At 51.8% G+C, this 26,870-nt stretch overlaps 9 protein-coding genes across 9 annotated transcripts; 5 read left to right on the top strand and 4 right to left on the bottom strand.

The window, feature by feature from the left end:
- The first annotated feature begins 167 nt into the window (after nt 1-167).
- On the top strand, nt 168-3,167 carry HD553DRAFT_306907 (putative ATP-binding cassette transporter). The gene is made up of 12 exons (XM_046179355.1): nt 168-328; nt 414-428; nt 490-644; nt 736-952; nt 1,024-1,448; nt 1,512-1,687; nt 1,758-1,819; nt 1,885-2,078; nt 2,151-2,454; nt 2,531-2,681; nt 2,750-2,863; nt 2,955-3,167. Exons 1-12 carry the CDS (start codon nt 302-304, stop codon nt 3,014-3,016), a joined length of 1,902 nt encoding a protein of 633 aa, XP_046038342.1. The 5' UTR covers nt 168-301; the 3' UTR covers nt 3,017-3,167.
- Nucleotides 3,168-3,341: 174 nt separating this feature from the next.
- HD553DRAFT_306906 (uncharacterized protein) lies at nt 3,342-5,275 on the top strand. Its single transcript, XM_046179354.1, has 7 exons — nt 3,342-3,535; nt 3,610-3,776; nt 3,841-4,030; nt 4,102-4,316; nt 4,392-4,678; nt 4,753-4,931; nt 4,999-5,275. Exons 1-7 carry the CDS (start codon nt 3,488-3,490, stop codon nt 5,125-5,127), a joined length of 1,215 nt encoding a protein of 404 aa, XP_046038341.1. The 5' UTR covers nt 3,342-3,487; the 3' UTR covers nt 5,128-5,275.
- An 85-nt stretch (nt 5,276-5,360) lies between these two features.
- HD553DRAFT_182821 (RhoGEF domain-containing protein) lies at nt 5,361-10,456 on the top strand. The gene is made up of 8 exons (XM_046176964.1): nt 5,361-6,697; nt 6,757-7,068; nt 7,136-8,573; nt 8,641-9,205; nt 9,266-9,355; nt 9,414-9,556; nt 9,624-10,017; nt 10,086-10,456. The coding sequence occupies exons 1-8, from the start codon at nt 5,761-5,763 to the stop codon at nt 10,170-10,172; spliced, it is 3,966 nt and encodes a 1,321-aa protein (XP_046038340.1). The 5' UTR covers nt 5,361-5,760; the 3' UTR covers nt 10,173-10,456.
- Nucleotides 10,407-12,879, bottom strand: HD553DRAFT_182782 (HAD subfamily IIID h). The gene is made up of 18 exons (XM_046176963.1): nt 12,541-12,879; nt 12,463-12,478; nt 12,312-12,403; nt 12,117-12,247; nt 11,950-12,038; nt 11,843-11,872; nt 11,761-11,785; nt 11,614-11,702; nt 11,515-11,540; nt 11,368-11,446; nt 11,230-11,304; nt 11,122-11,171; nt 11,048-11,062; nt 10,968-10,983; nt 10,860-10,901; nt 10,723-10,788; nt 10,605-10,652; nt 10,407-10,546 (listed from the first exon to the last, which is right to left on the bottom strand). The coding sequence occupies exons 1-18, from the start codon at nt 12,756-12,758 to the stop codon at nt 10,517-10,519; spliced, it is 1,137 nt and encodes a 378-aa protein (XP_046038339.1). The 5' UTR covers nt 12,759-12,879; the 3' UTR covers nt 10,407-10,516.
- A 205-nt stretch (nt 12,880-13,084) lies between these two features.
- Nucleotides 13,085-14,159, top strand: HD553DRAFT_306899 (uncharacterized protein; the record flags this gene model as incomplete). Its single annotated transcript, XM_046179353.1, has 3 exons — nt 13,085-13,286; nt 13,315-13,806; nt 13,890-14,159. The coding sequence occupies exons 1-3, from the start codon at nt 13,146-13,148 to the stop codon at nt 14,154-14,156; spliced, it is 900 nt and encodes a 299-aa protein (XP_046038338.1). The 5' UTR covers nt 13,085-13,145.
- Nucleotides 14,160-16,118, bottom strand: HD553DRAFT_306896 (uncharacterized protein). The gene is made up of 9 exons (XM_046179352.1): nt 15,630-16,118; nt 15,533-15,551; nt 15,413-15,475; nt 15,332-15,348; nt 15,200-15,267; nt 15,101-15,130; nt 14,563-15,039; nt 14,290-14,485; nt 14,160-14,211 (listed from the first exon to the last, which is right to left on the bottom strand). Exons 1-8 carry the CDS (start codon nt 16,081-16,083, stop codon nt 14,309-14,311), a joined length of 1,305 nt encoding a protein of 434 aa, XP_046038337.1. The 5' UTR covers nt 16,084-16,118; the 3' UTR covers nt 14,160-14,211; nt 14,290-14,308.
- Nucleotides 16,119-16,404: 286 nt separating this feature from the next.
- Nucleotides 16,405-17,716, top strand: HD553DRAFT_340033 (putative ubiquitin conjugating enzyme ubc1; the record flags this gene model as incomplete). The annotated part of the gene is made up of 6 exons (XM_046182495.1): nt 16,405-16,422; nt 16,515-16,696; nt 16,774-16,844; nt 16,920-16,927; nt 17,008-17,177; nt 17,248-17,716. The coding sequence occupies 6 exons, from the start codon at nt 16,405-16,407 to the stop codon at nt 17,714-17,716; spliced, it is 918 nt and encodes a 305-aa protein (XP_046038336.1).
- A 2,533-nt stretch (nt 17,717-20,249) lies between these two features.
- On the bottom strand, nt 20,250-22,488 carry HD553DRAFT_340032 (mRNA processing-related protein; the record flags this gene model as incomplete). The annotated part of the gene is made up of 8 exons (XM_046182494.1): nt 20,250-20,320; nt 20,383-20,754; nt 20,824-20,910; nt 20,972-21,049; nt 21,120-21,390; nt 21,462-22,153; nt 22,283-22,408; nt 22,482-22,488. The coding sequence occupies 8 exons, from the start codon at nt 22,486-22,488 to the stop codon at nt 20,250-20,252; spliced, it is 1,704 nt and encodes a 567-aa protein (XP_046038335.1).
- Nucleotides 22,489-23,396: 908 nt separating this feature from the next.
- HD553DRAFT_306885 (Sec1-like protein) lies at nt 23,397-26,275 on the bottom strand. The gene is made up of 8 exons (XM_046179351.1): nt 25,930-26,275; nt 25,191-25,837; nt 25,003-25,118; nt 24,729-24,922; nt 24,491-24,665; nt 24,199-24,407; nt 24,029-24,128; nt 23,397-23,964 (listed from the first exon to the last, which is right to left on the bottom strand). The coding sequence occupies exons 1-8, from the start codon at nt 26,217-26,219 to the stop codon at nt 23,524-23,526; spliced, it is 2,172 nt and encodes a 723-aa protein (XP_046038334.1). The 5' UTR covers nt 26,220-26,275; the 3' UTR covers nt 23,397-23,523.
- Nucleotides 26,276-26,870: the final 595 nt, after the last annotated feature.

Here is a 26,870-nt window from a genome sequence, read left to right as displayed (position 1 = left end):
CATCATCATCATCATGCCGAGAGAATGCCGAGAGATGCATCAATTCATCATCCGCGGATTGGGTTCGACACTCGCCTCTCTCCCCTTTTGTCTCGCGTTTCTGTGGGTTTTCAACTTTTGAAGGGCGTTGCAGCTCGGCGAACAGGATCCTGTTCATATGATCATCAACGTGATTCTGAACAACCTCCAGACCCTCTCCAGACCCCGCTTGTACAATATTCTGACAAGCAAGATCACTGGTGATCAAAACTACGAAACCAACCGGATTTAAAAACACAAAAAAGCCTTACAAAGACACAATATGGCTCCTTCCGCTTCCAAGCAAAAGGTGAGCAGTGACCTATGTCTTCCTGGCCAGTATAACCCGGGAATCACCACCATGCTGACTCGTTTATATCTTGGTCGAACGCTAGAGATTGGCTGAAAAGGTAAGATCGACCCTCCATCAGCTCGTAAAAGCGCGATGGTATTGACGGCATAAACCTACAGGCTGCCAAGGCGTCCGCTTCTGGTAAAGGATCAGTTGCCAGCACCGGTGCCAACACGCCATTGACTTCGGTCTCCGCTCCCGAGTCCGAGAACGGTGATGCCGGTGTCGACAGTGCCGCCGCCGCTATGGCCAAGCTCGCCTCGGCTACCGACCGGTACGTTCATATCGACGTTTTCTGTTGTGTAGGAGCCTGGTCGAGCGACGAAATCTAATTCTCTTCGTGCGTTTTCATATTCGGTCGACAGATCCGCAAACGGTGTTTTGGTATCAGACGTCAAGGGACGAGACATCAAGATCGATTCGTACTCGTTGTCCTACCACGGACGTGTCCTGATCGAAGGTGCCGAGATCAGTTTGAACTACGGTCAACGTTACGGTCTTTTGGGAGAGAACGGGAGTGGAAAGTCGACCTTTTTGAAGAGTATCGCCGAGCGAGACGTCGAGATCCCCGAGCACATCGATGTGCGTGATCACGAGCAGGCAATGTTCAGGCTCCGACCGTAATGCTGATGGACCGCCTTCATCTCGCTTAGATTTACCTTGTCAGCGGTGCCGTGGACCCCTCAGATGTCAACGCCGTCGACTACATTATCGCCTCGGCCAAGGAAAAGATGGAGCGATTGGAGAAGCAGATCGAGGACATGTCCATCGCGGACGAGGTCGACGAGTTGGGTCTCGAGGCCAAGTACGAAGAGCTCGAGGAGATGGGAGATGTCAACACTTTCGAGGCCAAGGCCGGAGCCATCTTGACCGGTCTCGGGTTCACCCAACCCATGTTGAGCAAACCTACCAAGGACATGTCCGGAGGTTGGAGGATGCGAGTGGCTCTCGCCCGAGCCTTGTTCGTCAAGCCTCATCTCTTGCTCTTGGACGAGCCTACCAGTCATTTGGACTTGGGAGCCGTCGTCTGGCTCGAGGCCTACTTGGCCACCTACAACCATATCCTCATCTTCACCTCGTAAGCGAACAAGCTGAACTGTATCAGAAGGAATCTCGGCTCACTCATGTTTTCGTCTCACAGGCACTCGCAGGATTTCATGGACAACGTCTGCACCAACATGATGGACTTGAACTTGCAGAAGAAGTTGGTATACTACGGAGGTAACTACACCACCTACGTCCGAACCAAGAGCGAGAACGAGGTCAACCAGATGAAGGCGTACAACAAGCAGCAAGACGAAATCCAGCACATCAAGAGTTCGTAATCGCTCTGATTGTCCCGCAGAAGCGTCGCCCTTCAATGAGCTGAACCAATCGTTTATTGCAGAGTTCATTGCTTCCGCCGGTACCTACGCAAACTTGGTCAAGCAAGCCAAGTCCAAGCAGAAGGTAAGAGAATTCACCGCAAGTCCAATCGACGCACAGATGGTTGACACGCACCAATGCCCAAACAGATTATCGACAAGATGGAGGCCGCCGGTTTGATCGAGAAGGTCGAACAGCCCAAGGTCTTGAGGTTCAACTTCGAGGATGTTGCCAAGCTGCCGCCTCCCAACATTGCTTTCAACGATGTCGCGTTCTCGTACTCGGGAGAGAAGAAGGACTACCTTTACCAGGGTCTCAGTTTCGGTATCGACATGGACTCGAGGTGGGTTTGACTGTGACAACTCCCAAGATTTGCCACGTGCTAATAATGTAATTCATGATGTCTGACAAATAGAATTGCCATTGTCGGAGACAACGGTACCGGTAAATCGACGCTGCTGAACTTGATCACGGGGATGCTGTCTCCTGTCGAAGGAACGGTGTCCAAGCACCCCGCCCTCAAGCTCGCCAAGTACTCGCAACACTCTGCCGATCAGCTTCCTTACGACAAGTCTCCCGTCGAGCACCTCGAGGCGACCTACAAGGCCAAGTACCCCGAGAAGGACATTCAGTACTGGCGACAGCAGGTCGGTCGATTCGGTGTCACTGGTGCCCATCAGACCAACCCTATCTCGCAACTCTCCGATGGTTTGCGAAACGTGAGTGTCCTGCCGGTTGAATAGTTTACTATGCAAACCGTTAGCTGACTCTTGTGCATGTTGTGATTCTGCACAGCGAGTCGTCTTTGCGATGTTGGCACTGGAGACCCCCCACATCTTGCTTTTGGACGAGCCGACAAATCACTTGGACATGGAGTCGATCGACTCGCTCGCCAAGGCTATCAACGAGTTTACCGGTGGTGTCGTGATCGTGTCCCACGACTTCCGTGAGTGTTGGCTACCGGGCGTGAATTCCGTGTATCCCAGCTAAGCAGTTCTTTTCGCGGTATTACAGGATTGATTAGCCAGGTCGCTCAGACCCTCTGGGAGGTCAAGGACAAGAAGATCATGGATCTCACTAAGCAGGACATCACCATCGTCGAGTACAAGAAGCAGTTGGCCAAGAGGAGTGAGTCGACATTGGCTATGCGCCTGCTCAACGCATCTGTTTTTATCGGGTGGCTTTCGCTGACCTGGTTTCTTCGCTTCCAACTCAAAAGGTCAAGCCCAGATCGAAAAGGCAGCTCTGCTTTCCAAGACTTCCACTGGTGGTAAATTGTAGAGGCAAAAATCAAAAGGCTGCCGTTCTTTCCGCGATTGTTTCACTTCTTGCTTGCGGTCCCCAATATTGCGATAGACTTGTCAGAGATTGTATCTTTTATATTGAGAGGCATGCTCACGATTCCCAATGTGATGTGACCGATTTGTTCAAAGCCGCAAAAAGTGTGGAAATCGTCGAAGCGGCTCAAATACGGTGCCGTTGGTTTGTTCCGTCCCGAACGCGATCGGAAGCAAATGTTGGAAATGATCATCCTCGTAGCGGGTTATCAATTTGGGCGGGCAATGCGGGCAAGCAGCTAGCAGGCAAGGGGCGAAATGCTCATGTCGTGTATCCTAATCAAGTCGCCATTCCTCGCTTTCGCATCCCTCCTTCCGCTCCAGGACAACGGAGAGCAGTATACGAGCTGCTTAGAAATCATCATTACGATCGCACCACCTCTATACGCAGCTATATCGATTGACAGCGTTCAACATGTTCGAGCTTCAAATCAAGAATGCCAGTGCGGACGTAGCGAGAAACGTGAGTCGACTTTCGATCCCAACGGTTGGGATACAGGGCCTATCGCTTACGGGTTTTTGGTGGGGTTGCAATAGGCATGGCGACTTTCTCGTACTCGAACTAGAAGCCTAGCGACGGCCGCGGGCGTCGACAAGCAGACTCAGTTCTCCCGCAAACTGGCCGATGGCCCTTCTTTCGACGATTTCGTTGGAGGAGATGAGATCGCACAGGGTACAAGGGTCAGCTTGGGTAACCTTAAAACGTCAGTCGATTTCCACTGTCATTTTGTGTTCGTCCTGTGTCTGACTCTCGTTGTGGATCACTAGGCCTCGTCTGCCCTCGCATTTGAAAGCCAAGATTCCTACAGGAGGATCATATGCAAGCATCAAGAAAGACCTTCGGGGTCTAGGTCTACACACCGTCTGCGAGGAGGCGAGATGTCCTAACATTGGAGAATGCTGGGGCGGCGGTAAAGACGGAGTTGAAGGCAAGCGTGGAGCGACCGCTACGATTATGGTACATCTATCTTTCCGAAGCCTAGGCTGCCGATCTCTCGCTAATTTAGGGGAATTTCTTCTTACAAACAGTTGATGGGAGATACCTGCACCAGAGGCTGTAGATTCTGCTCGATCAAGACCTCTCGAGCGCCTCCACCACTCGATCCCCACGAACCCGAAAACACGGCCGAAGCCATCAGCCGATGGGGTCTTGGTTACATCGTCTTGACTAGCGTGGACCGTGATGATCTGATCGATGGCGGATCGAAGCATATCGCAGAGACCATCATGAAGATCAAGCAAAAGTCAGTCTTCTCTCAAGCGAGATAGATCCGGCGCTGGGCAGGCGATACTTACCTAGTTCTGCTCGATTCTTACAGGGCACCGGATATCTTGGTTGAAGCCTTGGCTCCCGACTTTTCTGGAAACGTCGAGAATATCGAGACAGTGGCCCTATCAGGCCTCGATGTCTTTGCCCATAACGTCGAGACTGTACCTCGATGTACGCCTTTCGTACGAGATCGCAGAGCGAACTTTGAACAGAGTATCGGGGTGCTCAAACGAGCCAAAGAAGCATCAAGAGTTGCCGGACGCGAGGTCATTACGAAGACGAGTATCATGTTGGGAGTCGGCGAGACCGAAGCCGAGGTCAAAGAAGCTTTGCAGCGTGAGTCGCGCTTATTATAAAAGCTAGACTTGACGCTTGCTGACTAGATCGCCTCCAATATCACCTGGTGACAGGCCTACGAGATGTCGAGGTTGATGTCGTCACCTTCGGTCAATACATGCGACCCACCAAAAAGCACATGAAGGTCGACCGATACGTCGAACCGGCCGAGTTTGATGTCTGGCGTACGGTAGCCGAGAACATGGGCTTCTTGTATGTGGCATCCGGTCCCTTGGTCAGGAGCAGTTACAAGGTGAGTTTCTTCGTCTGCTCAACGCTTCCACAAATTGCTCACTTCTCTAAACGTTGATGACAATCAGGCGGGCGAATTCTTCCTGCACAATGTTCTTAAGAAACGGAGGGAAGCGGCGGCCAAGGTCGATGCTGGCAGGTTGGTCGCCGCCGGTGAAGCCGCGGTTCAGCTAGACTCGCACAAGAACAAGCAATAATAGTCGCGGTCTGGTACGGTTACCGTTTGTATTATTCTGGACGCCTACAGGTATGCTGCATGACGTTTACACTACATGACAACCATGTTGTATACCGTTGCCATGGGTCCTTTTTTGACTTTGCTGCCGAGAAGAAATTCCGAGGAGATGATCAGGCTCCATTTAGGTTTGATTCGCGTTCGGACGCGTTTTGATCAAATATGAGGGGTCCCTTGATGATCGCTAGGGAAATAGGTAACGAGGTCGTCATGCTATGACTTGTTGCTCCGGTATCGCCTTGGATAGTGTATCAGGCTATCAGGATCTAGAACGGCTCAGCAGACCGCGACAACATAGCTAGAGACATCGACTCTACTTTCAGCGGAGCTGAACTCGGACCACCGTGCGGGTTTACATCATATCCAGGCGATCAATGTTCAGCATGTACCCGTGGTGACGGGCTGGTACAGCAACGCAATTCGAGAACTTTCGTCAGCACCTGGTCAGGATCAGAATAGGCAACAGTAAGGAACAAGTTTACGTATCTCTTTCGTCACCCCTGGCCGAATCGGTGCCGGACATCGCTGGACTCCATTGCACAAGAGGCGACTTGCTTGACGCATACGCCTCGCCGGGTCTTCTTGAGGGTTATCGATGGAAGGCTTCGACCAGCCAAAGGCTCGTACTGTCATGCAATCGCCAGGCTATGGCAACTTCATCCAACCCTCAGCGTTCAACATGACAACGTCCGACGATCATCATGATCTATCTCCTGATGCGGTTCCGGATATCGCTCAGGTCTTTACCATGTACAAGCTGAACGAGCCCGTGGAGAGGCCACCATATAGGCAATCTCGCACGCATCCAGAGACAGGTCACTGGAGTACTGGCGGTACATCTTCGGCCAACCAAAGCGAACTTGCGAGCCGAGGTATCGACCATGGAGAACCTTTGCTGCAGCAAGCCGCAAGTTCCGATAGGCCTTACCGGAACGCTAGCCCAGAAAAGCGAGCGAGAGAGAGGGCGCCCGTACATGGTCGTAGCTCTACATATGCAGGCATGGCACCTGCACCTAGCAGACAGCGAAGTGGGATCGGAGATGGGTACGCCAGAACATCCCCAAGTAAAGACTATCATCAGCGCTACACGGCTCCGGTACCCGGCGAGGGGGTCTTTGTGCGACCTTTGACCTCCGAATATTCCGGGCCGTCATTTGATAATTTCGGCATGAAATCGCCGGACGCCAACTCGGAACCATCAGATGACAGCCTTGTGACCGATGGCGCGGTCGAGGAGACTTTTCAAGGCAGAGCGTCCATCTATCATCCCAACGAGGTCTCAGACAGCTCGTTTGCGAATTTTTCCCGGTCCACGTCCGTCAGCTCTTTCGGCCAGCGATCGCAGGGACTACCCAGTCCTGTTGTCACGGATAGATTATCAAGTCAGGCTCTGGACTTGATCGATGAGGGGAAGAGCAAGACGATCGACTCGGCTCGAGTCGCACGTTGGGGAGGTCCGGTCCAGCTTGTGACGAGGCTGGAGAACGAGAAAGCTGGTCAATTCGATGGGGGCGTTATTGAGGATCTGAAAGGTAAGACACACGAAGTCGTACAATCGAACCGCCTGCAGACCACTAACGCAAGAACACAGGCTCTACCCATGTGCTGCTGTCTTCTCATGAGCTTCGAAAACAGATCTTTCCGCTCTTAGCCGCGCTCCTGCCTATCATATGCGGCAGTTTGGTTGTCCTTGACGTCCATGACAGTCTACTGCAGGGACTGCCAGACGGCCTTTCTCGGTGTCATGCTCTCGAGGAACTCAATATATCCGGAAATCCGATATCAGAAGTGCCAATCTGGCTAGGAGAGCTGGTCAACTTACGTGTAGCGATGATGGACGATTGCAACTTGCGGTCTCTACCTGCGTCTTTGATGGCTGCGCAACACTTGCATACCATCTGTGGTCAGTGTGACTGCCGTCGTATACGTATAAGTCAAAAGAGCTAACCACAAAGCGGCGTCTTCTACAGTCCGCCGAAACCGGCTCATATCCTTGCCGTCCTGGCTGTCTCAATTGCCAAGACTAGAGATGCTACTTATCGATGGGAATCCCTTCGTCGGTCCATGGAAAACCTTGAGCGAAACAATCAACGCTCCGTCAGCTGCAACTCGCAATTCTCAGGTGCTCGAGCGAACAAATTCCTTCAGCAGGCAACCTCGAGAGGTCGTTAACGACTTTACCATCAGATCTACAGCTATGATGCAACATCTCGATAATCAAGCCGCGAACGTCGCGACAAATAGCACGCAAGTTTTTGAGCAGAGTTCGCATGCGGGTCTGCCAGAAGAAATCAGCCAAGGACCGAATCGGACTCCCAAGGGTTTGCGACGAATGCAAAGCGCGAACGCTCTTTTGAGCGTAGGCCCGGAACACGATCGGCGGCCCCAGATGCACGTCACGGCTTCGGCAACAGCAACTTTGGGCAGGGCAGGACTAGGGCTTGCACGAGATGACCGTGCTGCTGCGATCAGCGACGAGGAAGACGATATGGAGATCCTGTCGATGCCTAAAGATGAACCGGCTGTCACGAATAAGGGGCGCAAATGGGGTTTTTTGAGGAAGATGAGCATGGGCAAGATGCGGGCGTCCTCCCTTAACAACAACCAAACAGCCCCTCCTGTGCCTGAAGTTCGAGGGCGGATTTCGTCTGCACCCAGCCAAGAAGGTTCGATCAAGAGGAAACTGCAAAAGCCCACGTTGGAAAAGCTCGATGTTTCTGGTCAGAAGACCACCTCCAGATATGATAGAGGGAAGCGGCGGAGTTTCTTACCGATCTTGGAGGGGCCTCCTTTGTTGAACGTCGCAATTCCCTCGTTTTCTGCCTCGCCCTTCAGTGTCTCGACACTGTCTCTTCACGGACCGAGCGAGAGTGATAGTATGGGCAAGGCATCGGCCGTCGAGTCCCCCGCTTCCTCGATTAACCCTCCATCGGGACCGTCAAGCAGAGGATCTCAGCCCGCGAGCGCGATGACATATCAAACCGGTCTCAAGTCGGTTATTTCCTACTTGGGGGATCTCTATGATCTATCGCTGCCGGTCCCAGCAGTCTTAGGCGGCGCCGAAGTCATACAGAGCGAACCTGGAACCGCTTCTGCATCTATATCGGTTACGTCTGAGGCTAGATCCGGCGCATCTTCACCTCATATCGGGACGAATGCCGAGCCGAACCGGCATATGGGGATCCGAAACCCGACTCCCCAAAACATCGCGTACGACCGATCGAGAGCAGAAGCTTCTCCTAACGGACCACTATCGCCTGCCCTGACCGACAGATCCGGGACTGGTGAATTGCCATCTTCACGTCGACCTCCTTCTGTAGCCAAGGCGGCGGAGGAAGTGGCAACATCGCTCAAGCGCTATAAGGACGATCCTCTTGTACGGCATGGCGTGATCAAGCACATCATCGAGTGAGCGTTCTTCAACAGTCTAACCGGTGGAATCACTATGTATACTGATACACCTCTTCATGACCAGTACCGAGCGAAGCTATGTCCGGGGCCTGCAAGACTTAGTGTCGATCTACGTGAGGCCGGCCTCTCAGCCAATCTCTAAAGGAGACATGGAGACGGTAATACCAGCCAACGAAAGAAAGATCGTATTCGGCGGAGTCGAGGGAATCTTGCAGTTCCATTCCCAAAGTTTCCTTCCCGCCTTGGAAAAGGCTGCCGAGCCGCTACTTCGTTCCAAACAAGCGTTGAACGGAGACAGCTCGCAGCGATTGGCAATACACATCGCCAACGTCTTCAAACAATATCACCCCTTCATGCGCCAATACTCTGCTTACATCAATAATTTCGACTATGCGTTGATGCGTCTGGAAAGCTGGACTGGTGCTGCTGAGAAACTCGCAGCCCATCAGGGCTCATCTCAGGTTGAAAGTAACTCAGGTCACCACGCGGACGCGACATCGTTGACGGCAGGTGCTATAACTGCGGGTTTGGGAATCGCCTCTGGTGGCCCACTAGGCAAGAGCGGTAATGCTCCGAGTCATACCGGTCTGACAGTTGCCCAGAGAAAGCGCATCAAAAGTTTCCTGAAGGTAAGTTCATCGATCAGGAAGGCATTCAGATAAACTGCTGAACCCGTTCTTTCGTAATAGCAATGCCGCAAACATCCTCGCCATACTCAACTGAACCTGGAAAGCTATTTGCTCTTGCCGGTTCAGAGAATTCCTCGTTATCGCATGCTAGTAAGTCATCTTGATCGTCCCACTCTTCATGTCTCTCTTGTTGATCGGGAGGTCTCAGTTGGAAGATCTAGCTCGATGCACGCCGCCGCATCACGACTCTTTCGGGGATCCCATCGAGGACGCCTTGCAGGAAATGGTCACCTTGGCTTCCACCATGAATGAGGAAAAGCGGGACTCTGAATCCAGGCGGAAACTGGTCAAGTGAGTTGGACGTTATATAGACCACTCAGCGGGCTGCCTGCTGACGTTATGACATCTCTATGTCCAGATGGCAGCAACGCATCCGTGGTCGGTTTGCCACCCCGTTGGTACAGGCTCACCGGCGTCTTTTACTCGACGGTCAACTGGTGATCACAAGGAATGTCAAACGATCTGCGACTCTGGTGGAAGTACCTGAACATATGGTCAACGGCGACGACAATCACGACCGCACAATCACCAGTGCCAAGAGCATCGTTCAGGTCGAGACACTGGCGCCGGAAGTCATGGAACGGCCTGTACTGGTGCTATTAGCAACAGACATGATGCTGCTCTGCAAAGACCCATCGCATGGTCGGGATCCCGACTGTACGGTGGAGCTTTTTGCGGTACTCAAGTTACAAACCAAGCGCAGACCTGCCAGTGTCATCAACGGCAACGGCATACGCTTGGTGGACAATCGAGTGAGCAGCAGAAATGCCATCGGCTTATACACCGACGAGAAGCGCTAAACAGATCATTCGCTTTACAGAACATCCTGTATCTATCGGCTCCCACACCTCACGACGCTTATACTTGGGTCCAGACGATCAACGACTCTTTCGAGAGCACCCGTTGAGAATTACGCATATTATCGAGACAGGTCGAGCATTGTATCGTATTAATTGCTTCCAGGTCTTGATGATCCAGTTCCAATTTGCATCCCGGCTCGCGATACAAACGGGAAATTGACTTATAGGTCATACCCCACGAGTCCGGTTATGGACTCCGACGGCACTGTCGGCCGTGAATGCTAATGCAGTGTCTGACAATAGCAACTTACATTGTTTACAGTATGCAATTGTAATCTCCCGGGAGACGCATCGTCATTTCACCCTTTTTCTTAAGACAGGTCGGACTTTCTATCGTATAAGATGCGTCTGCGGTGATACATTCAGGTCGGTCAGGCGGTTGCGCGAACGTTTAGCGAGGCGGCAAGTTTTTCTTCCATTGCTGCAAGGAATTCGGTCAGCAAAGGCGACATGGCTTAGGTGCGTTTGTCTATACTGACGCCGTGGTCGTATTGGGTGAAATCGTCACTTTGAGCAATGTTTTTCAGCTGCAGCGTGCAAGATACCTGATATCAGACTACCCGTCACCTCGAAGATACGCAATAGAGGGATACTGACATAACGGGAAAGCTTGATTAGTTGGTCGTCAGGAGTGGCATTAGTTGCGCCGTGGTAAGCACGAATCTGTGGAGAAAGACCCAGATAAGTCTTGCGTTAAGTCCATGTGACCGTACTACCAGATGGTCGATACTCACTTTGAGCCCTTCGTGGGGGTTGAGCGCAAAATTTCGGCTCAACTACAGTGCGATCGAAAGCCTGGTCAGTACCCTCAAGCACGATTTCGGTCGAAGTTGATAGCCTACATCATCAATGTGTATCCTGAGGGGAATGAAATGTTTGTCAGCCGCAAAAACGGTATAAAGTACCGAAAAAGACGATTTACGTATTCTTCGCGGTCCTGGTTACGGACAGAACGTCAGGTCTTCGTCATCCATACTCGAAGTATAATCCACTTACCACTGTCCTTGGAACTCCGGTTGTTGCCAGAGGAACGAAAGCGGTTTGACCTGGTTCGTTGCTATGGTGAGCATGTACGCCTTTATGTCAAGATGGTTATCTACTTGCCTCGTGCTTGTATTTTTGTCCGTTCTTCTGCCCAAAAATGGGGAACATGCTCTTGCGGTCACAAACGCATAGCAACTGGATAACAAGGCTCGATTCAGTTGTCAAAACCTAGTCTCGGGCTCACTATCTGTGACTCACCTTGTGCCTTTTCGACTCGTCACCAATGATTCCGCACTCGTAAAGCTTGCTTTCCAACCACCAGTAATTGGTTTGTGACCTGTCGGTGAAATGTCTAAAGTCGTCAAGCAAAGGCGCACTCGCTGACAAGGCCCAGAACGTGCCCACCAGATCACTATATCGTAGTCCTCGTACTGTATCGAGTAGCGCTTCATGTCAGCTTCCTCCCGTATGTACAAGCTTGCGAGTAAAATCCTGTGTACTTGCCGCCTTTTCCAAGAACTCGTGCAATGTCGGTCTCACGCATTCGAGCGGAGGTAGGCTGCCCGCCAACAAGGGCTTCGAATCGACTAGAGCTATTTGAAGAGATCGTTGACACTCCAACTGCACCATACGGGTGAGAGAGGTACTTACTGTAGTCCAAATCGAGGACGAGCAACTTTGACGATTTCGTTGATCAGCATCTCTTACCGGTAACACGAAATCGAAAGCTTACTTTCTTGCCAGGTCGGGGAGGATTGATGAGCTGTTGCCATTTCAGAGCAGGTTAGGGGATATCAGCGAGATGCTGAGAAGGTGAAAGATGGTGGCTAGACGACTCACATTGATTGGGCATTCGCTGATCTTCTGAGTGATCAGTCGGATGTTCCGCGGATCGTCCGCCGGAGCGACTGCCGTTTCCCCACTACCATCTGCGTCTGTAAGAAATCAGCAAGGCTCGGCTTAGCGAACACGTAGGTAGTCTGGGAAAACAAAGGGTCCGGACTGACATGCGACGTCGAAGTTGTCAGACGTATCGGGGAATTGAGACAGGTTCAATTCGTGAGGATCCTTGAAGGTCTTGTCTTCCGGTGTTCCGACGAGGACGAACTTGGACTTTGGAGGAACGCCGAGTTGAGATCTGAACGGTAAGAATCTTAGGTCAAGAGGGTATATGGTATACTGAAATGCTGGTGGTCACTTACACTAGGCACTCATCCCCTGGAAGCTTTCCCTTTACAAGGCCGATATACTTCTGTCGTTCGGGCGGCACCGCCGTCTCGCTTTGGACGGCGGACTATATACCACTCTTCTCCATTAGTGGAGATCTGGATCGATATACCAGTTGAAACTTGCCTTGAGATCGTACACCCTACAAAGGATAGGGTGTTTTTAAGTGAAGTGCGAAAACCTCGAGTTGAACTATGTGCTTACCGGTCAGTTCCTCGCAATTCAAGCTGAAAGGGCTTGCCAGCCCAGGTGAAGTTGAGAACAAAGGCCTCATCCTCGATTGTTTCCCCGACCGATTGAGTCGAGAGGCTTCCGGCGAGCGGCTTGAGTCCTTCAATTTCTGTCGGGAGCGTCTGAGCCTCGAGGTCCGGGCTGGCTCTGATCAAGTCGTCAGGGGGTGATTCATCGTGCTGGCTCGACATCTTGGCCCGGTTTGCGTTCTTTTATCTGGAAGTCTTCAGCCTGGGAGCATGACTAGACCGGAAGAAGTCTATAGCTTGATAGTCGAAGTTCCTTTTCCTTCCTCTGTGTACTCTGTCTGTAATTATGCCATAGCAATCATGGGTTCCTTCCTACCTTTGTCCTCAACAGATCGTCGCTCAAGACCGACGACGATAGCGCCGGATGCTAATTCTACTTCCGAGAGCGAGTGACGGCAGAAAAGTGGAGGTCGACGTTCGCCGATCGATCGAGCGAGGTCATGGCGAGCTTCATCTATAATATACAACGTTTCGTCTTGGATTGACGAGATCATTTCGCCTCTGAACTCTCGACATACCTTTGGCTTCAAGACCAGACTACAACCGTCGATGAAGATGTCCATTCCTAGCTCTTACCGAGTCAACCCTTACCCCTCGGCTTCGTTCCCCAAACGATTCTCTTACTCGCTGCAAGACCTCGCTCCGCACGATAATGCCCCTGCCACCGACTTTTACGTGTACAGCCGGATGGTCCACCATATCGACGAGAACGCCGTAGCCGAGTTTGAACAAGTTTTACGGGGACGTCTTGCCTGCTCCCGTGGTCGCTTCGGTAGGAACGGGGAAGACTACGCCGACGGTGTTACCTAAAATACTCGACCTGGCTAGCAGTTGGGTCAGCCATATCCCCCTCAAAGACAAGGGCGGAGCCATCTTCCCTCGAAACCGGGTCGTCGGCGTTGGTCTCAACGCACAAGAGTTGAAGGCGAATCCGATCTTGAGTCGTTACAAGGTCCTCGACCTGGACGTGCAGCCGGATATCAAGCAGGCCTTGTCGGACGGGACGGAGAAGGGGGAAGCTTTTCAGGCAGTCAGCCAGATGATGGGAGAGCAGGCAGCGACCCCGGAACCCCCGTTCGATGCGGTCATCTGTAACGTCTCGATCGATTACTTGACGAGACCTTTGGATGTCCTGTATCATACCGCCAACGTCATCAAACCTGGCGGTTGGGTCTACTTGGCCATCTCGAACAGATGTTTCCCGACAAAGGTACGTCCCATCCATCCGGATTCACCACCGCAACTGTCTGGTCTGATATATTTTGTTGTGACGGTTCTTGGTAAACTCGATAGGTCGTGCGTCCCTGGCTCAACCTCTCGGAACCCGAACGTCTAGACCTCGTCGCCTCCTACTTTCACTTCGCCGGCACTGCCTACTCGCCATCTCCGCCCTTACCGAAGACGACGGTCATGAAGCAACCTGCTCGGCCTGACGATTCCGGCTATCCCGGTATACAGCCGGGTGGACTGTATGAGCAGATCGAGTCGATCGAGGTCGTCTCAAGGGAGAGTCGATCGGATCCTTTGTGGGTCGTCAGGGCCAAGCGAAGGTCGGATTGAGTCATGTCTATTCTCCACTGTATCGTCATGTCATGTATTTCAATGTCACAGCTGACTGTACGCGACCTCAATTCGCAGGCGTGGCACGTCCGTTGGCTTCTGGTATCATGCTTACATCGCTTATCAATCGCACCTTGGTCACAGCCTCAAAGCTATACGCTCTTTCGTTTCTTCTCTGCTGCTGATTCCGCTTTGCGCTTGATCTCTTCAACTTCCTCGTACACCCTGGACATCTGGATCTCCCGAAACATGCGTGTATCGATCGAGCCTTCCTTTATCCGTTCGGACATGGCCTTTGCTAAGCGGAAGTAGCGCCATAAATCCTCTCGCTGCAGTTCGGTGTGCGTCATGGTAATCAGCCGTCTGTCGGTTTCGTGCTCAGTACAAGTGGAAAAAGCCGGCTTACAGGTGTTCTTTCCAGTCCGCTCGTACTTGGCACGACCCAGAACAGGGTGTCTGACTCGGCGCGATCTCCTTCTGCTGGATGGACCAACTTGTAGCTCCTCGGTTGAGTCCAGTCGAAAGCGGCTTTTGGCTTGCGCTTCTTTCCCGTACCGGAGGGACTTGACTCGGGCTTGATGTCGGTAGCGTCCGGCAAAGTTTGAGCGTCGTCGATCGACACAAGCGACGGTCCTTCTTCCAACTTGACTGGGTCAGGTTTGGTGTCCTCGTTCTGCGGCTCGTTCTCATTGTCTTGCGGCAAATTCAGTTCGATCGACTCCCATACCATTTCCGGCGCGTCGCTGGCTTTGCGAACAATGTCCTCAAACTTGTCCCAGATTCCCTTCCCGACGAAACATACCAGGCCCGGGCGGTATCGTTTCAGTTTCTCCAGTAAGGATGGTACGGCGAGTCGCATCTCATGGGCGGACAGTTCGGCTGCCTGAGGGCGAAAATTGAGATCAGATCCCGCTGTCCGCTGCATGAATGACCTTTTGACTTGCCTCTGACGTCGGGCGGGGCACAAGATTCGTCTGGTTCAAATCCAGAATGTCAGCCATGAGAACTCGCTTGACGCAGTACTGGTTGAAAGCCTATCTCACCAATCCGAAATTGAATAGCTCCGGCATTAGGTGATCGTCCATAGCTGTGAAAGGCTTGTCCGTGAAGCCTGAACCATCGAGGTAGAGTTAGGGCTGAACACACGATGTCTGGATACAATGAGAGCTTCTCACCTCCTCTATATAATGCTCTGAGCGAAGGTGGATTTCGCATAAATATCGTGACAGAGCGTATCACGGCGAGCCCGTGCTTACGGCCAGAACTTGTTGGTCGGGTGGGCGAAATGATGTCCGAGTGTGGCCGACATCTTCCCGGGACTATACAATCGCATCAAGCTCAGTCAAGATTCACTATCTGTGTTCTCAAGGACTCACTTGATGCCAGAGAAGATCACTGCGATATTCCAGACAGGATTTATTGACAAAGTGAGCGTGTCGTCAAGCTCGAGCGATCATCTGAGCAACAACTCACCATCTAGACCCTCTCTCAATCTATCTGGTAGCATATCCAGATGAGCATATACCTCTGGAGCTGCGTACCCCCGAGGGATCTTCTTCGGTTTCTCTCTTGCAGTTTCTAATCGCCTTCGTTTCGAAGATCGCTGAGTACTGTCGGACATGTCCGATGCATCGATCGAATCGAGAGTAGAGTCGCCTGCATCGTAGTCCGTCCCGTGCCCGGTGTAGGGTCTCTTTCCTGCAGACGACTTGGATCTGGTCGTAGCTGGCGTGCTTCCCGGACTCTTCTTGATCTTGGGGGAAGGAGTGTGCGGGACAGATCCTGCTGCCTTTTCAGGTGTAGTCGTCTGTACATTGCCGGCGCGAGATGGTCCGCCTGGCTTGCGAGGTGATCGGACGCCCGGTTCGTATACGAACCGCGAAAGATGCTGGCTAATTCTGGAGGAGCTTGGTGATGAGGCTGACATAGCTCGTGGTAAACCTGATGCTGATTTCTGGCTACGGGAACGTCGCGGCATAGCATCATGCATCATGCATGTTACTCGTATAATCGTAAAGCTCACCGTGATGACGTGTTGGTTATTTTGTTTTTGCCAAATTGAAGCGCAACTTGCGCTTACTCTCAACTTCGAGCGGGGTTGGGGTGACTGATATCATCATCAAGTTCAACCTGAATCAGCAAACATTCCGTCTTCTCAATCACTTGGCATCTCACAGGTACTCTCGCACACTACGTCGTCTTCTGTCCTTACGATTTTGTGATTTTGATTCGGGAGGAATTTGCCGTCATGCCGGTCACCTCAAAGGTGAGCATCCCACCTGCCCTCATAACTTTGCCTCTACGACGGTTATGGACAATCACGCCCGCTGACCTCTTCCCTATAATGACCTCGTTTAGACCACGCTCAAGCGTATCAACAAGGAAATCGCCGACTTGCAGAAAGAAGACGTCGGCGATATTCTGCTTTACCCGCAAGAAGACAATATCCATCGATGGACAGGCTGGATTCCCGGACCTGACGATGGTCCATACCAAGGTGGACAATTTGAATTGAAGATCGACCTTCCTACCGACTATCCGTGAGTAGATGGCTGAGAAAGGGATATACCACCGCTCGGCATGCGAAGCCGATTTTGACCTTTGTTGCATAACTCAGCTTCTCTCCGCCTCGCGTATCCTTTGAGACCCCTATTTATCACTGCAATGTCAACGCTGGCGGGTCCATCTGTGAGTCTCAGTTTCGAAAGACAAGCACAAGGTGATCCACGACTAAGCCTTCAAACCTTTTGTTCGCTGAATCAGGTCTCGATGTAAGTGGAATGATCATGTCAATAACCGCGACAAAGAGGCAAGAAGCAAGAAGCCTAATCTTCAAGACTGTCTCACGTAGATTCTCAAGAACAACTGGTCCCCCGCTCTCTCGCTTTACAAAGTCATGCTCTCCATCTCGGCGCTCCTTTGCGAACCCAACCCGAACGACCCGCTCGTGGGAAACATTGCAGCACAACTAAGGAAGAACAAGGCTCAACATGATCAGATTGCCAAAGACCACACGAACCAGTGAGCATGTGCGAGGACGTTGATGGTGCCCTATAGGTGCTAATCTTGTACGTCTCTGACCATGAATCAGTCACGCTGCCAGCGCTGCCAACCTGCAGAAACGCGAGAACTACAAACAGTCTCTCCTGTCGAGCGGAAAGCTAAAAGACGGCGCCTCCAAACCCTCGACCCCTGGACCATCCTCTTCGACCCCCCGAACTCGATCTCCCGCCGGCCTGCGACCTACCACTGCTTCCGGACGACCTGTAGCCGGGACGGCGAGAGCAATTTCTTCTACTTCTGTGAATGCGGATGCTGTGACCGCGTCGTCTGCTGCGAGATCCACGAATGGAGATTCACCTGTGGATTTGGATGCGGAGATCAAGAATTCGATTACGCAACCGGCCGTTCGAGCGGGAACGAGGAGGACCGCGACCGATGTGGTGGATATCACCGAAGAAGGAGATGACGATGGGGCCGACACAAGCTCGAGAAGGGTCAGGCCGAGGCGCGACGACGGACGGGGAAATACAACCGACGACGCAATCGTTGTCGATTAGACGAACCTTGGACTACTCGAGGCGTTCATCGCACTTCAAATCTACGATCATTACGACATGACATTTCCTCTCACACGACCATTTACGAAGACAGACAACTTTCTTCACAACAACAACATGATGTAACATCCCAGACGAAACGGCCTGATCGCCCCGTTCTACCCGACAGCACATCACATCACGCACACATATATATGTCTCGAGCACATTTTGTATATCCTAGTGCATCATTCGACACGATCTGCCTCTATATTGTATGTCAGCTCTAAGCCCGACACAATGAGCACACGGTTTCCAGTTGAAATTTCGACATCGATCATGCTCATCCGGTTGTCTACCTCGGCTTGGTCTGATGATGAACAGGAGAAGTCGGTGAATGTGCATTCTGGGCGCTCCTGTGTGCTGCTATGGACCGGTCGCCGCCGATTTCTCCAGTCGCGGTGTTCAAGAGAAAGACTGCGTATACTAAGGCAAAAAGAATGATTTCTTTGAGGTCGATCGATCTTGTTGAAAGATGGATCTAGAACCCGTTGGATAAATACTACGCTCTCAAGAGTATTGAGAGGTTGTTCGGAGGTTTCTTCCCACTCCTGTTGAACATGAAAGGCTTACTCCCGGTCGACACAATAAATGTGAATTGACTAGGCGAGACTGATCTGAAGACTACTCCACTCGTTCGGTGCCTTCCGGACCGCAACCACTACATGGTACCAGATGCTGACTCATGACTGAGTGCCAAAGACACAAGTCATGAAGCCACCCTTTCGAGAGCGTGATTTTCGACGTTTCGCGCGCGGCGCTCTATGCTGGGAGCGCAAGGACCGACGTATGCGAACATGCAGCATGTTCAAAAGCATGTCTCGCCTCAGAAGCGATTATCTCGAACAATTGCGTTTCGTAGAAGGTCATCAGATGATCGAACGTTACTGATTAGAAATTATGCCCCTCAGATGTTGGCGAAGGAAACACCTACTCAGGACAAGCGCTTCTAGGCCATCAGCTTGCCTACCACAGGGAATAGTCGTGCTTATACGGAACAAGGAACCACACAGGAGCCAAGCATTCTGTATACGATAAAATCGATCCTCTTGAACGGAAAGGGTACCACGAAAGCCTCCATAGCCGATGCCTGAGCTTGTATATCTTCATGCATTTTTGCCACCCTGATACCCGAACAGTGACTCTGACACATGATGGGATTCTTTTTTGTATACGAGTGTCATCCGCGTGAGGCCGTCGTGAACGGCCGCGGACTTATGCTCAACACGATTACGGTCCATTTGTCTTCTGCTATCCATAGTGTTCCATCACATGTAGCACAGCCAAAGATGCTGTGTGAGGCACGATATAAAACCCGGGCGTCGCGTTTACGTACGGGAAGAAACCTGAGAGGATTGCTGTCTAATTGTGTTTAACTTATTTGTGAATTGGCCTGCACATCGCCACATCCGCTTGCAGGCTGCCACCGTCGTCATCAAAGTGTGCAGGTTCGTTATGGAGCTTGAAGCGCGGCCTTTTGGAGACGAGTGAGGTTAAATTTGACGATGTTGTTGGTGAAGTAAACCCATATTTCAGAATGAGGAAGAGTAGCCTTCTATAATCTAGGGGAACACAAGGCCAAGGTGTGGTAATGAGAACACGGTATCTGTTTGATCCATGATGGTCGATGAATACCTTACCTGCAACTATGGCAGCGGGCTATTCCCATAATCCACAACATTCGCATGATGGCAAGAAAGGTAATGGGCCGAGCATATTGCTAGCTCAAGGCGTATTTCGAGTTAAACGCTCATATACCTAACCCTCAGTATGACCGGGACTAAACATTTGTTACATCATCCAGAGATTAGAACAGTATGCGCTTGAGAAGGTGTTTAGTACGAGTAACCTAGATGTACTAGTCGAGGGCAAAAGTATGGCATCACCCGGAAGCATTAGAAGGAATACAAATATATTGTGCTCGTTGAAAGGGACAACACCGTAATCGGAATGTGAAGGTGTAGGGTAGGTGCGTAGACGAAGAGGCTAAGACTGGTACGAATGCAAGCATTCGAAAGAGTTACGCTTTCCCCATGCGGCATTGCGCAAGGTCCAGGGCCTGTTCAGAAGAAGGGCACCATCTATTCGTTTTTCTGGTTATTGACCCCAGCAATCAAAGTTGTGCGTAGAACACGGGTTGAGTTTACGCTGACTATTGGTTCAGTAGTGTTAACTAAAAAGGTTTTAGATTCAGTCTAGACGCCGCTTCTTGGTCGTATAAGCATGCTCCGTCTTTCTGCGTGGTCTTCTAATCTGATCTCTTAGCGGGTCTGCTGAACCTAATTCGAAGCCCAAGCCATTGGTACGCATCGGACGTGACGGTGACTGTGTCACCGCGAGTTGAAGGAGCGCAACGAAACAGTGAGGTTGGCCGGGCGGAGATCGAGTGCGGACTGTACACTGATATGCTTGAATGCAATACAACGATTTGTGCTGATACAAGTGTGTCTCGTGAAATGGATACGATGTAAGAAATATGCTAAAGCCACGATCGCTATAGCTCGTCGTCCTTGTAATTGGCCATGGGATCGTCGAAGGCTGCTGTACGGGTAAGTCGGTAGGCCTCTGTTCGCGGAAAGAGGTCAGCTCAATGATTCGCTTCATGAGGATGGCCGAAGTCGACTTACCCATATCCTCTTCCGTGACGTCGGTCTTTGAACGCTTGGCTTGATTCCATGCCTCATCCTCATCCGTAACGCCTTTCCTCTTCTTCTCCGCAGCGATGGCCGCCTTCAATCTTTCCTTGTCCAGAGCGATCTCGTCGCCTTCGCCAAGACGACCCTTGGAGAAGTTCTGCTTGACTTCGGGGTCCGCGGGACCCTTGCCCTTGCCGGTCGCGACATTCTCAAGGTGCTGCTCTGCTAGCGACTTCTGCTGTGCTCTTTCGGAGTCCAGCTTTCGTTGTTCCTCCCTTGCACCGGCAGACTCGAGCATCTTGTGAATCGTGTTCTCCTCATTTGCAGCAATACCCGCTTTGCCCGTGCAGTAGCTTCCGGGAACTGGTTGGTCGGAACAAGATGAGGTGAGCTGACTCGTCCGGTCCTTAGTTTGCACCGTTTAAAACTTACTGGTAAGATGACAACAAGCAAAGCCCCAAATACCCGACGCCAGGTCGTACCACGAGCCCCATACGCTGGTGTGGTTGTTGAGCAGGACTGTACGCGTGTCGTCAGTAGCTTGAAGATGCGAGTCTAGGAAAGGATCCGAAAGACTCACCATCCTCATCGTACTTGGACTTGGCCTTTGCCCGCTCTTGTCCCTTGATGACCGTTCCCGTTCGAGAATACTCGACGTCTTTGGATAGGACAGAAGGATTTAGCCACTGATCACAACGCCATAAGAATTAAAACAGGCTTGTACTCACAGTTCTCGGTCTGTCCGGTCAAGAGCTCCTTGGGAACCTTCTCAAGATGCTCGGCACCTCCATACTTGGCCAAAATGCTGATCTTGTTGGTGTCCCGCAACTGCTCCTTCTTCTCCTGGAAGTCCTTGTGCAGCAACTCTCCTTGCGTCGGGTTGGCGTTCATGTGTACGTCGTTCCCTCGTGCAGCAGATTGCCAAGCGAACAGTTGAAGCTTTTGAATACGAGCCGCATCTCCCGAGTATCGTTGGAAGTTGTCTCCGGCGAATGTCATCTGTTGTCGTCGTCAAGATCAAGGGTTGTGAGCAAGAATCGACGTATGATAACGGGAATTCGCCGGCTTACCTCTTCAGGGTTACCCTTGACTGGCGCATCTCGCATCGATCGGGTCTTGGGATCGTAGTATGCCGACTCGGTATCCAAGTTCAACAGATACTTGGCCGTGTCCTCTCGAATACGCAGGTTCCTGACCGACACTCGGTTCTTGGTATCCAGCTTCTGACCGACCGCATCCCCCTCGTCCGCATACTTGTCATCGTCATGCTCATCCTCGTCGGAAGAACCAAAGGCATCGTCGTCCTCAGTCTTGCCTTTCTTGGCAACAGCCGCAAGCTCGGTCGACGTCTGCTTGTCCACTTCTTCCTCTCGCAACCGCTTGCGCTCCTCCTCCATAGCGGTGTATTCCTTGTAGACCTCGGCGTGCGAAGCAGGATCGTATCCGTTGTAACGATCTCGCTTAGCATCGTATCCTCCCTTAACAGTCTGAATGACTTCGTCTGCCGCAATGTTGCTGTTGGTAAACTTGGCTCCCTTCTTTCGTGGTCGCTCCAAACAGTCCTTCTTGGTATGCGTGATGGCTCCGCAATTCTCACAGGCTCCCTTCCTGTACTTTTTAGCTGCCGGACCGGCCTTGGCCCCTCGGTCGTACCATTCCCCAATCTTGGCAATCTTGGACTCATCCACTGCCGCCCAGTTCTTTTGATGCTTGAGCGAAGCATGTCCGGTGTCAGCGTACCAAGGAGCCTTGACGATGTACTCTGGTGGGCGTCGAAAGCAAACACACAACAACCAAAGGAGTATGGTATGAGCATTTGTATGCAAATGATGTATGATAAAGAAACTATCTAAGGTACAAAGGACTAGGGTACTAGAGTAAAAGCACTCACCTGGAATGTGAGGGTTGATGGCTTTGCCATCCTCGTCAACTTCTGCGGGTGCTGTACCTGCCTTACGTGCGGCGTCGAGATCCTTCTGACGACGCCATTCTTCCTTCGAAAGCTTTCCTCCCACGGCTATAGACGACAATATCAAATGGGTAAGCCCGAGATGTTCAGGTTTCAATGGCGAGAGACTGGATGGACTAACCAGACATGGCGATGATCTCGGATTGTCTTCGTATCTATATTTAGGACTACGATGAGATCGAGTAGATTAGCTTCGAGTCGATCAATATTTCGGACATCGAACGCGAATGACCACGACAGGCAAGTCTCTCGTTTTGATAGTGCCTCAGCTAGCCGTTCTTAGAAGCAGTTTGTTTCATTATCGACTCGTAAGTCGCAGCATTAGCATGGTAAGTTTTTAACATCCTCGGCGACGAGAGACTGGTTGTCGGATCATTACGTTCGATCAAAGAAGGGGGATGTCAAGGCAAGCAAGAGACAGAGGGAGAGACGCTCACCAATTATAGGCCTAGGTCATCGATCAAGTCGTCGATGGCAACCGGACGTTATATTTATAGTTATCTGTCTAACAGGTAGCAACAGACGAGTTAGCAAACCTGGTCCACGACAGCGATGGGAAATTCGTTGCTTCGCCGGAAAGAAAGGTCGAAATCGTGGGAGGCTCAGTCGTGCACAATTGGCTGTAGTGCTGTAATCGGATCCGCATTGCGTCTTGCACATCATGGTGAAGAGGCATGTAGGACTGGGGCGACATACTTGTCTTCATAGACAACCCTCGTCTTTCGACCTTTCTGTTCCCGGGAGAAGCTTGGAAGTGGTAAAGTAAAGGAAATACTCACTGTTTAGGTCGTTATCGCCCCGACACGAGACGCTCGTTAATATCTCGGCGAGGGGGTGAAGGCGCTCAGTCAAGTGCGATCCACAAGGAGAGAGAAATTTCGGAGGGGTCTTTATCAAGGTGTTTGAATATGGTCGGTGTGCAGCTGTAGGTTATATAGTTGATCTGGGTTTGAATCGCTGGCAGAGAGGCAAACAAGGGAAAGAGCCCCTGCCAGCCCTTTCTATCCGTGCTTGAGCAGTTAAAAGCGCGTCGCGGGGGCAGGAAGCGCGTAACAACTCTCGTCATCATTTCGTTATCCGCGGATGCATATCCAGGTGAGCGACCCCCACGACAAGATCGGTACAGAATTACTACAAGGTATCATGAGAATACGTAACCTCATCTAGCTTTGACCCAGCTGCGACATGACGTTGAGGAAAGCGGTCGGTGTCATGATCTCGGTGCTTCCGTAGGTCACCTTCTTGCCCGGCCCGACCGACGCGCCGTCCCGGTCTTTCGCGCCCCTCTGCTGAGCCCATTCCAGCAGGTTGGTGTACTCGACGTACCCGCCTCCTCCGACCATGAACACGACGGCCTCGCCAAACTGCATACGGTTCTTGCCTCCAGACTGAGGTCCCGCTCTCGATCGAGTCGCCTTGGGGTCGAACAAGAGGTAGTCGTCAGTGTCGTGCAAAGCTTGAGTCGTGGCTGTTGCGGGGTCCATCAAGGCTTCGACAAGCCTGGTCACCGTCAACTCCTTGCGGGCGGGCAGGAAGTTTTTGACTCCCGATATGATGTTGTCGAACCCTCCCGTGATACCTCCCTCTCGTAAACGTTCGGTGATCTAGGCAATCAGATAAAAGACGGTCAGCGTTGGCTTCTGGCAACCGAGATATGGCTCGACATACCCTGTTACCCAAAACACCGAATCCACGTAGAGCTCCTCCCTGCTGCTGAGGCATAGCAGGAGCCGACGCCATCATCGTCATTCTCGTAATCTCTCGAACCCTAAGCGCGATGCGATCCGGTTCAGTCATCCATCTCGCATGCAAAACCGTGTAAAGGGGGCCCGACTCACTTCTTGACGTAATCCAAAGCCTTGAGATCGGCGCCAGCGAGCTTGAGCACATTCGTCAACTCGTTCATATCTTCCTTGCTGATCGCATTGTCGGGTACCGTCAGATAATAGATGATGACCAGTCGAAGTTGATCCTCAGGTGTCGGCTTTGCCGTCGTCTCGGGATCTTCTGTCACACCATTCAAAGTGTTCAGGATGGTTTGTCGGTTCTATCAATAAGACAGCAGGTGCAGAAAACTATCAGTAAGGTCTTAGAACAAGAACCCGTATCAAAGAGGGAAACGATCCGCACCTGCCTAGCGGCCGCCTCCTCGACCTGGAAAAGGTTATCCAGACCTCGCTCCTTGATCGCTTGCAAGAGCGCTGTAGCGATATTCATATGCGTGTCCAAACAATGCTTCCTAGCCGTCAGCTCGGGCAGAGCCGTGATGGCCGTCTTGAGATGTGCCGCATTGCTCGTGAAGTCGCTGATTGACATTTCATCTGGTCAGCGTTGGTACGTCACCACGAGCCGGCTTGACTCTGCTCACATTTGCGAAACGTCATTCATATCGCTCACTCCTGTACTCCTGGTGATCTCAGCAGCATCGATCTTGTATCGGTTGAGCTCGGAATCGATGTCCTCGGCGACGGCCGGGAACGGCATGGTCGCGTTCTTGGCCCAGAAGAAGTCTTTCGAGTCGAAGTCGTAAGACTTTTTCTGTAATCGACCGTTCTCGGGGGACTGTCCACGACGATGAGAAGGGGGCAGATGTCAGGGATCTCGGGGTGATTTCAATGGAACCGGGCGACTCGTAGACTGACCTCGACCGTTACTCGGTTGAGCTTCATCTCCAAGACATCATGCACGAGAGCCTGATAAGTCCACGAGTGAGACAACATGGGAATCAAATCGACATTCCGATCGAGGATAACCAGCACTGCAAGCAGAATGACAGCACAATTAGCATCATGCCACAGATCTATCAATACGAAACAACGGGAGTACTCACGAGGCCTGTTCAAACCACTCAAAGCATCCCCTCCTACTCCATACCCTCTACCTGCACCGCCTCCACTAGCCCAATCCCGCAACTTGGCATCCAACTTCCTCGCTACCATCTCCGCTGCGTTGCCTCTCGGCGCCCGGATAATGGGTACGCTCCCGAGAGTCACGACCACGCTGAAGAGTCCTCGGGCGATCCTCTCCGACTCGGCCTCGATCTCCACCTCGGTCGCTGAGGGCGAATTGAGGATGGCATACGAAGGCGGAGCATCGGTCTCTTTTGGTACGGGCTCCTTGTCCTTTCCCGACGGTCGTCTAGCAACTTGGTTCTGGTTCGACCCAGATGCATCTGGTAGTGGTACCCTTTTCGGTAACAAGGAGAACAACGAAGGGCTAGGGACGATAAAGTCCAGGTTTTGGTCCCAGACGCCAGCAACATTGTCCCCGAGCGCGCCTGACGGGTCGTGGCTGAGCAAAGTGCTCGCAAACTCTTCCATCAGAGGTTTAGGAAGAGACGAGGTGAAAGAGAGGTGATAAGACGAATAGAGGCCTTGAGCGATATCTTGAGCTATTCGGCGAATATTGGAACTGGTAGGTGACACGAAGTAAATGGCGGGCACATCCGAAAGCGGTGGTCGAGCGGTATGTAGCTGCCTATCATGATCCGATACAACGTTTCAGCTACTAACTTCGGGCATCATAGTGCCCAGCTCGTTCCACACTCTCCCAATCACCTCCGGACTCACATATGGAGAGTGACCCCTTGTTCACGCAAGTCCTGCACGCGGAGACTGGTCGCCAAAACATCCTTGCTCTGATCGTCCAAGATCAAGACCTTCCAAACCAAAGGTCCATTCTTTCCCTTTTCGAAAGCCAACAAGTCGTTGGAAGCGCCTCCTGCATGATCGTTATTGTTGTTGTTGCTGGGCGTTTGGGGTCGGGTGCCAGCGTTGGATGAGGTGGAGGGTTGTTGTTCGTTGAGATTGAGGAGCGAGAGCAGGGCGGAAGTCTGAGCTTCGAGAAGAGTTGGCGACATCTCAACCAACTCTGATGTACCAGGGAAATCCAGAGATGTGGTGAAGGACTGGGATATGAATGAGACACGATACAGACATGCCAGACAAAGAATGTGTCCGACCGGTGATGATGATGATGTCGTTGGCGTTGGCAGCTCGGGCCGGAGCAGATCGCCAAAGCTGAGACTCGCCGTGATCCACGTGTCGTCACCATGAGATCACCAGCAGCTAACAGCTGAAACCACCAGTACTTTCTGTATTCTTACACTCTCAATGCTCGAACGATAGATGCCAGGGGCAAACAGAACGGCTTCATATACACATGCATAAAGGTACTAGGAAATCCGCAAGCGTGCAATCTGGTGGCCGGCTGATGCATACCGGCTTGACGACAATCGATTCAAGTTCACAACCACACGACCGAACGCTCGAGTTACAGGTTGCCTACCAGAAAGCGGGCGACGACCTTGTATCTGTTCGCATGTTGCCTTGAGAATCTAAGCAAGCATTGTGTAACCATAAGCACCCTGGCATCTGTTTTTGCCGTTTGAGCACCGCATTACATCAAACCAAAACGGCCCAAATTGTTTCTGGGTCGTTTATCCAACTTTTCGCGATGTCTCGTTCACGCTTCGGCCTATAACGTCCTGCTTTGCCTTGGAAGAAGCACG

This window comes from Filobasidium floriforme, assembly GCF_021052385.1.
Source record: "Filobasidium floriforme strain CBS 6241 chromosome Unknown HD553scaffold_5, whole genome shotgun sequence".
Taxonomy (NCBI): domain Eukaryota; kingdom Fungi; phylum Basidiomycota; class Tremellomycetes; order Filobasidiales; family Filobasidiaceae; genus Filobasidium; species Filobasidium floriforme.
The sequence above is the reverse complement of the archived record's forward strand: the minus strand, read 5'-3'. Positions and strand labels throughout refer to the sequence as shown.

What these genes read in the sequence shown, in the direction of transcription:
- HD553DRAFT_306907 (XM_046179355.1), top strand. Translation starts at nt 302, where the DNA reads ATGGCTCCTTCCGCTTCCAAGCAAAAG. An exon ending in CGAAATCCAGCACATCAAGA is followed by an intron (nt 1,688 to 1,757) that starts GTTCGTAATCGC and finishes CGTTTATTGCAG; the next exon opens with AGTTCATTGCTTCCGCCGGT. An exon ending in GATCGTGTCCCACGACTTCC is followed by an intron (nt 2,682 to 2,749) that starts GTGAGTGTTGGC and finishes GCGGTATTACAG; the next exon opens with GATTGATTAGCCAGGTCGCT.
- HD553DRAFT_306906 (XM_046179354.1), top strand. Translation starts at nt 3,488, where the DNA reads ATGTTCGAGCTTCAAATCAAGAATGCCAGTGCGGACGTAGCGAGAAAC. An exon ending in GTGCGGACGTAGCGAGAAAC is followed by an intron (nt 3,536 to 3,609) that starts GTGAGTCGACTT and finishes GGGTTGCAATAG; the next exon opens with GCATGGCGACTTTCTCGTAC. An exon ending in GAGCGACCGCTACGATTATG is followed by an intron (nt 4,031 to 4,101) that starts GTACATCTATCT and finishes TCTTACAAACAG; the next exon opens with TTGATGGGAGATACCTGCAC.
- HD553DRAFT_182821 (XM_046176964.1), top strand. Translation starts at nt 5,761, where the DNA reads ATGGAAGGCTTCGACCAGCCAAAGGCTCGTACTGTCATGCAATCGCCA. An exon ending in ACACTTGCATACCATCTGTG is followed by an intron (nt 7,069 to 7,135) that starts GTCAGTGTGACT and finishes CGTCTTCTACAG; the next exon opens with TCCGCCGAAACCGGCTCATA. An exon ending in TACGCTTGGTGGACAATCGA is followed by an intron (nt 10,018 to 10,085) that starts GTGAGCAGCAGA and finishes TTCGCTTTACAG; the next exon opens with AACATCCTGTATCTATCGGC.
- HD553DRAFT_182782 (XM_046176963.1), bottom strand. Translation starts at nt 12,758, where the DNA reads ATGTCGAGCCAGCACGATGAATCACCCCCTGACGACTTGATCAGAGCC. An exon ending in TGACAACTTCGACGTCGCAT is followed by an intron (nt 12,039 to 12,116) that starts GTCAGTCCGGAC and finishes TTACAGACGCAG; the next exon opens with ATGGTAGTGGGGAAACGGCA. An exon ending in ACCCCCACGAAGGGCTCAAA is followed by an intron (nt 10,789 to 10,859) that starts GTGAGTATCGAC and finishes CTTTCTCCACAG; the next exon opens with ATTCGTGCTTACCACGGCGC.
- HD553DRAFT_306896 (XM_046179352.1), bottom strand. Translation starts at nt 16,083, where the DNA reads ATGTCAGCCTCATCACCAAGCTCCTCCAGAATTAGCCAGCATCTTTCG. An exon ending in AGCTATTCAATTTCGGATTG is followed by an intron (nt 15,131 to 15,199) that starts GTGAGATAGGCT and finishes GATTTGAACCAG; the next exon opens with ACGAATCTTGTGCCCCGCCC. An exon ending in GCGGACTGGAAAGAACACCT is followed by an intron (nt 14,486 to 14,562) that starts GTAAGCCGGCTT and finishes ACCGAACTGCAG; the next exon opens with CGAGAGGATTTATGGCGCTA.
- HD553DRAFT_306885 (XM_046179351.1), bottom strand. Translation starts at nt 26,219, where the DNA reads ATGTCGCCAACTCTTCTCGAAGCTCAGACTTCCGCCCTGCTCTCGCTC. An exon ending in GAGTGGTTTGAACAGGCCTC is followed by an intron (nt 25,119 to 25,190) that starts GTGAGTACTCCC and finishes TTCTGCTTGCAG; the next exon opens with TGCTGGTTATCCTCGATCGG. An exon ending in ATGAATGACGTTTCGCAAAT is followed by an intron (nt 24,666 to 24,728) that starts GTGAGCAGAGTC and finishes AATGTCAATCAG; the next exon opens with CGACTTCACGAGCAATGCGG.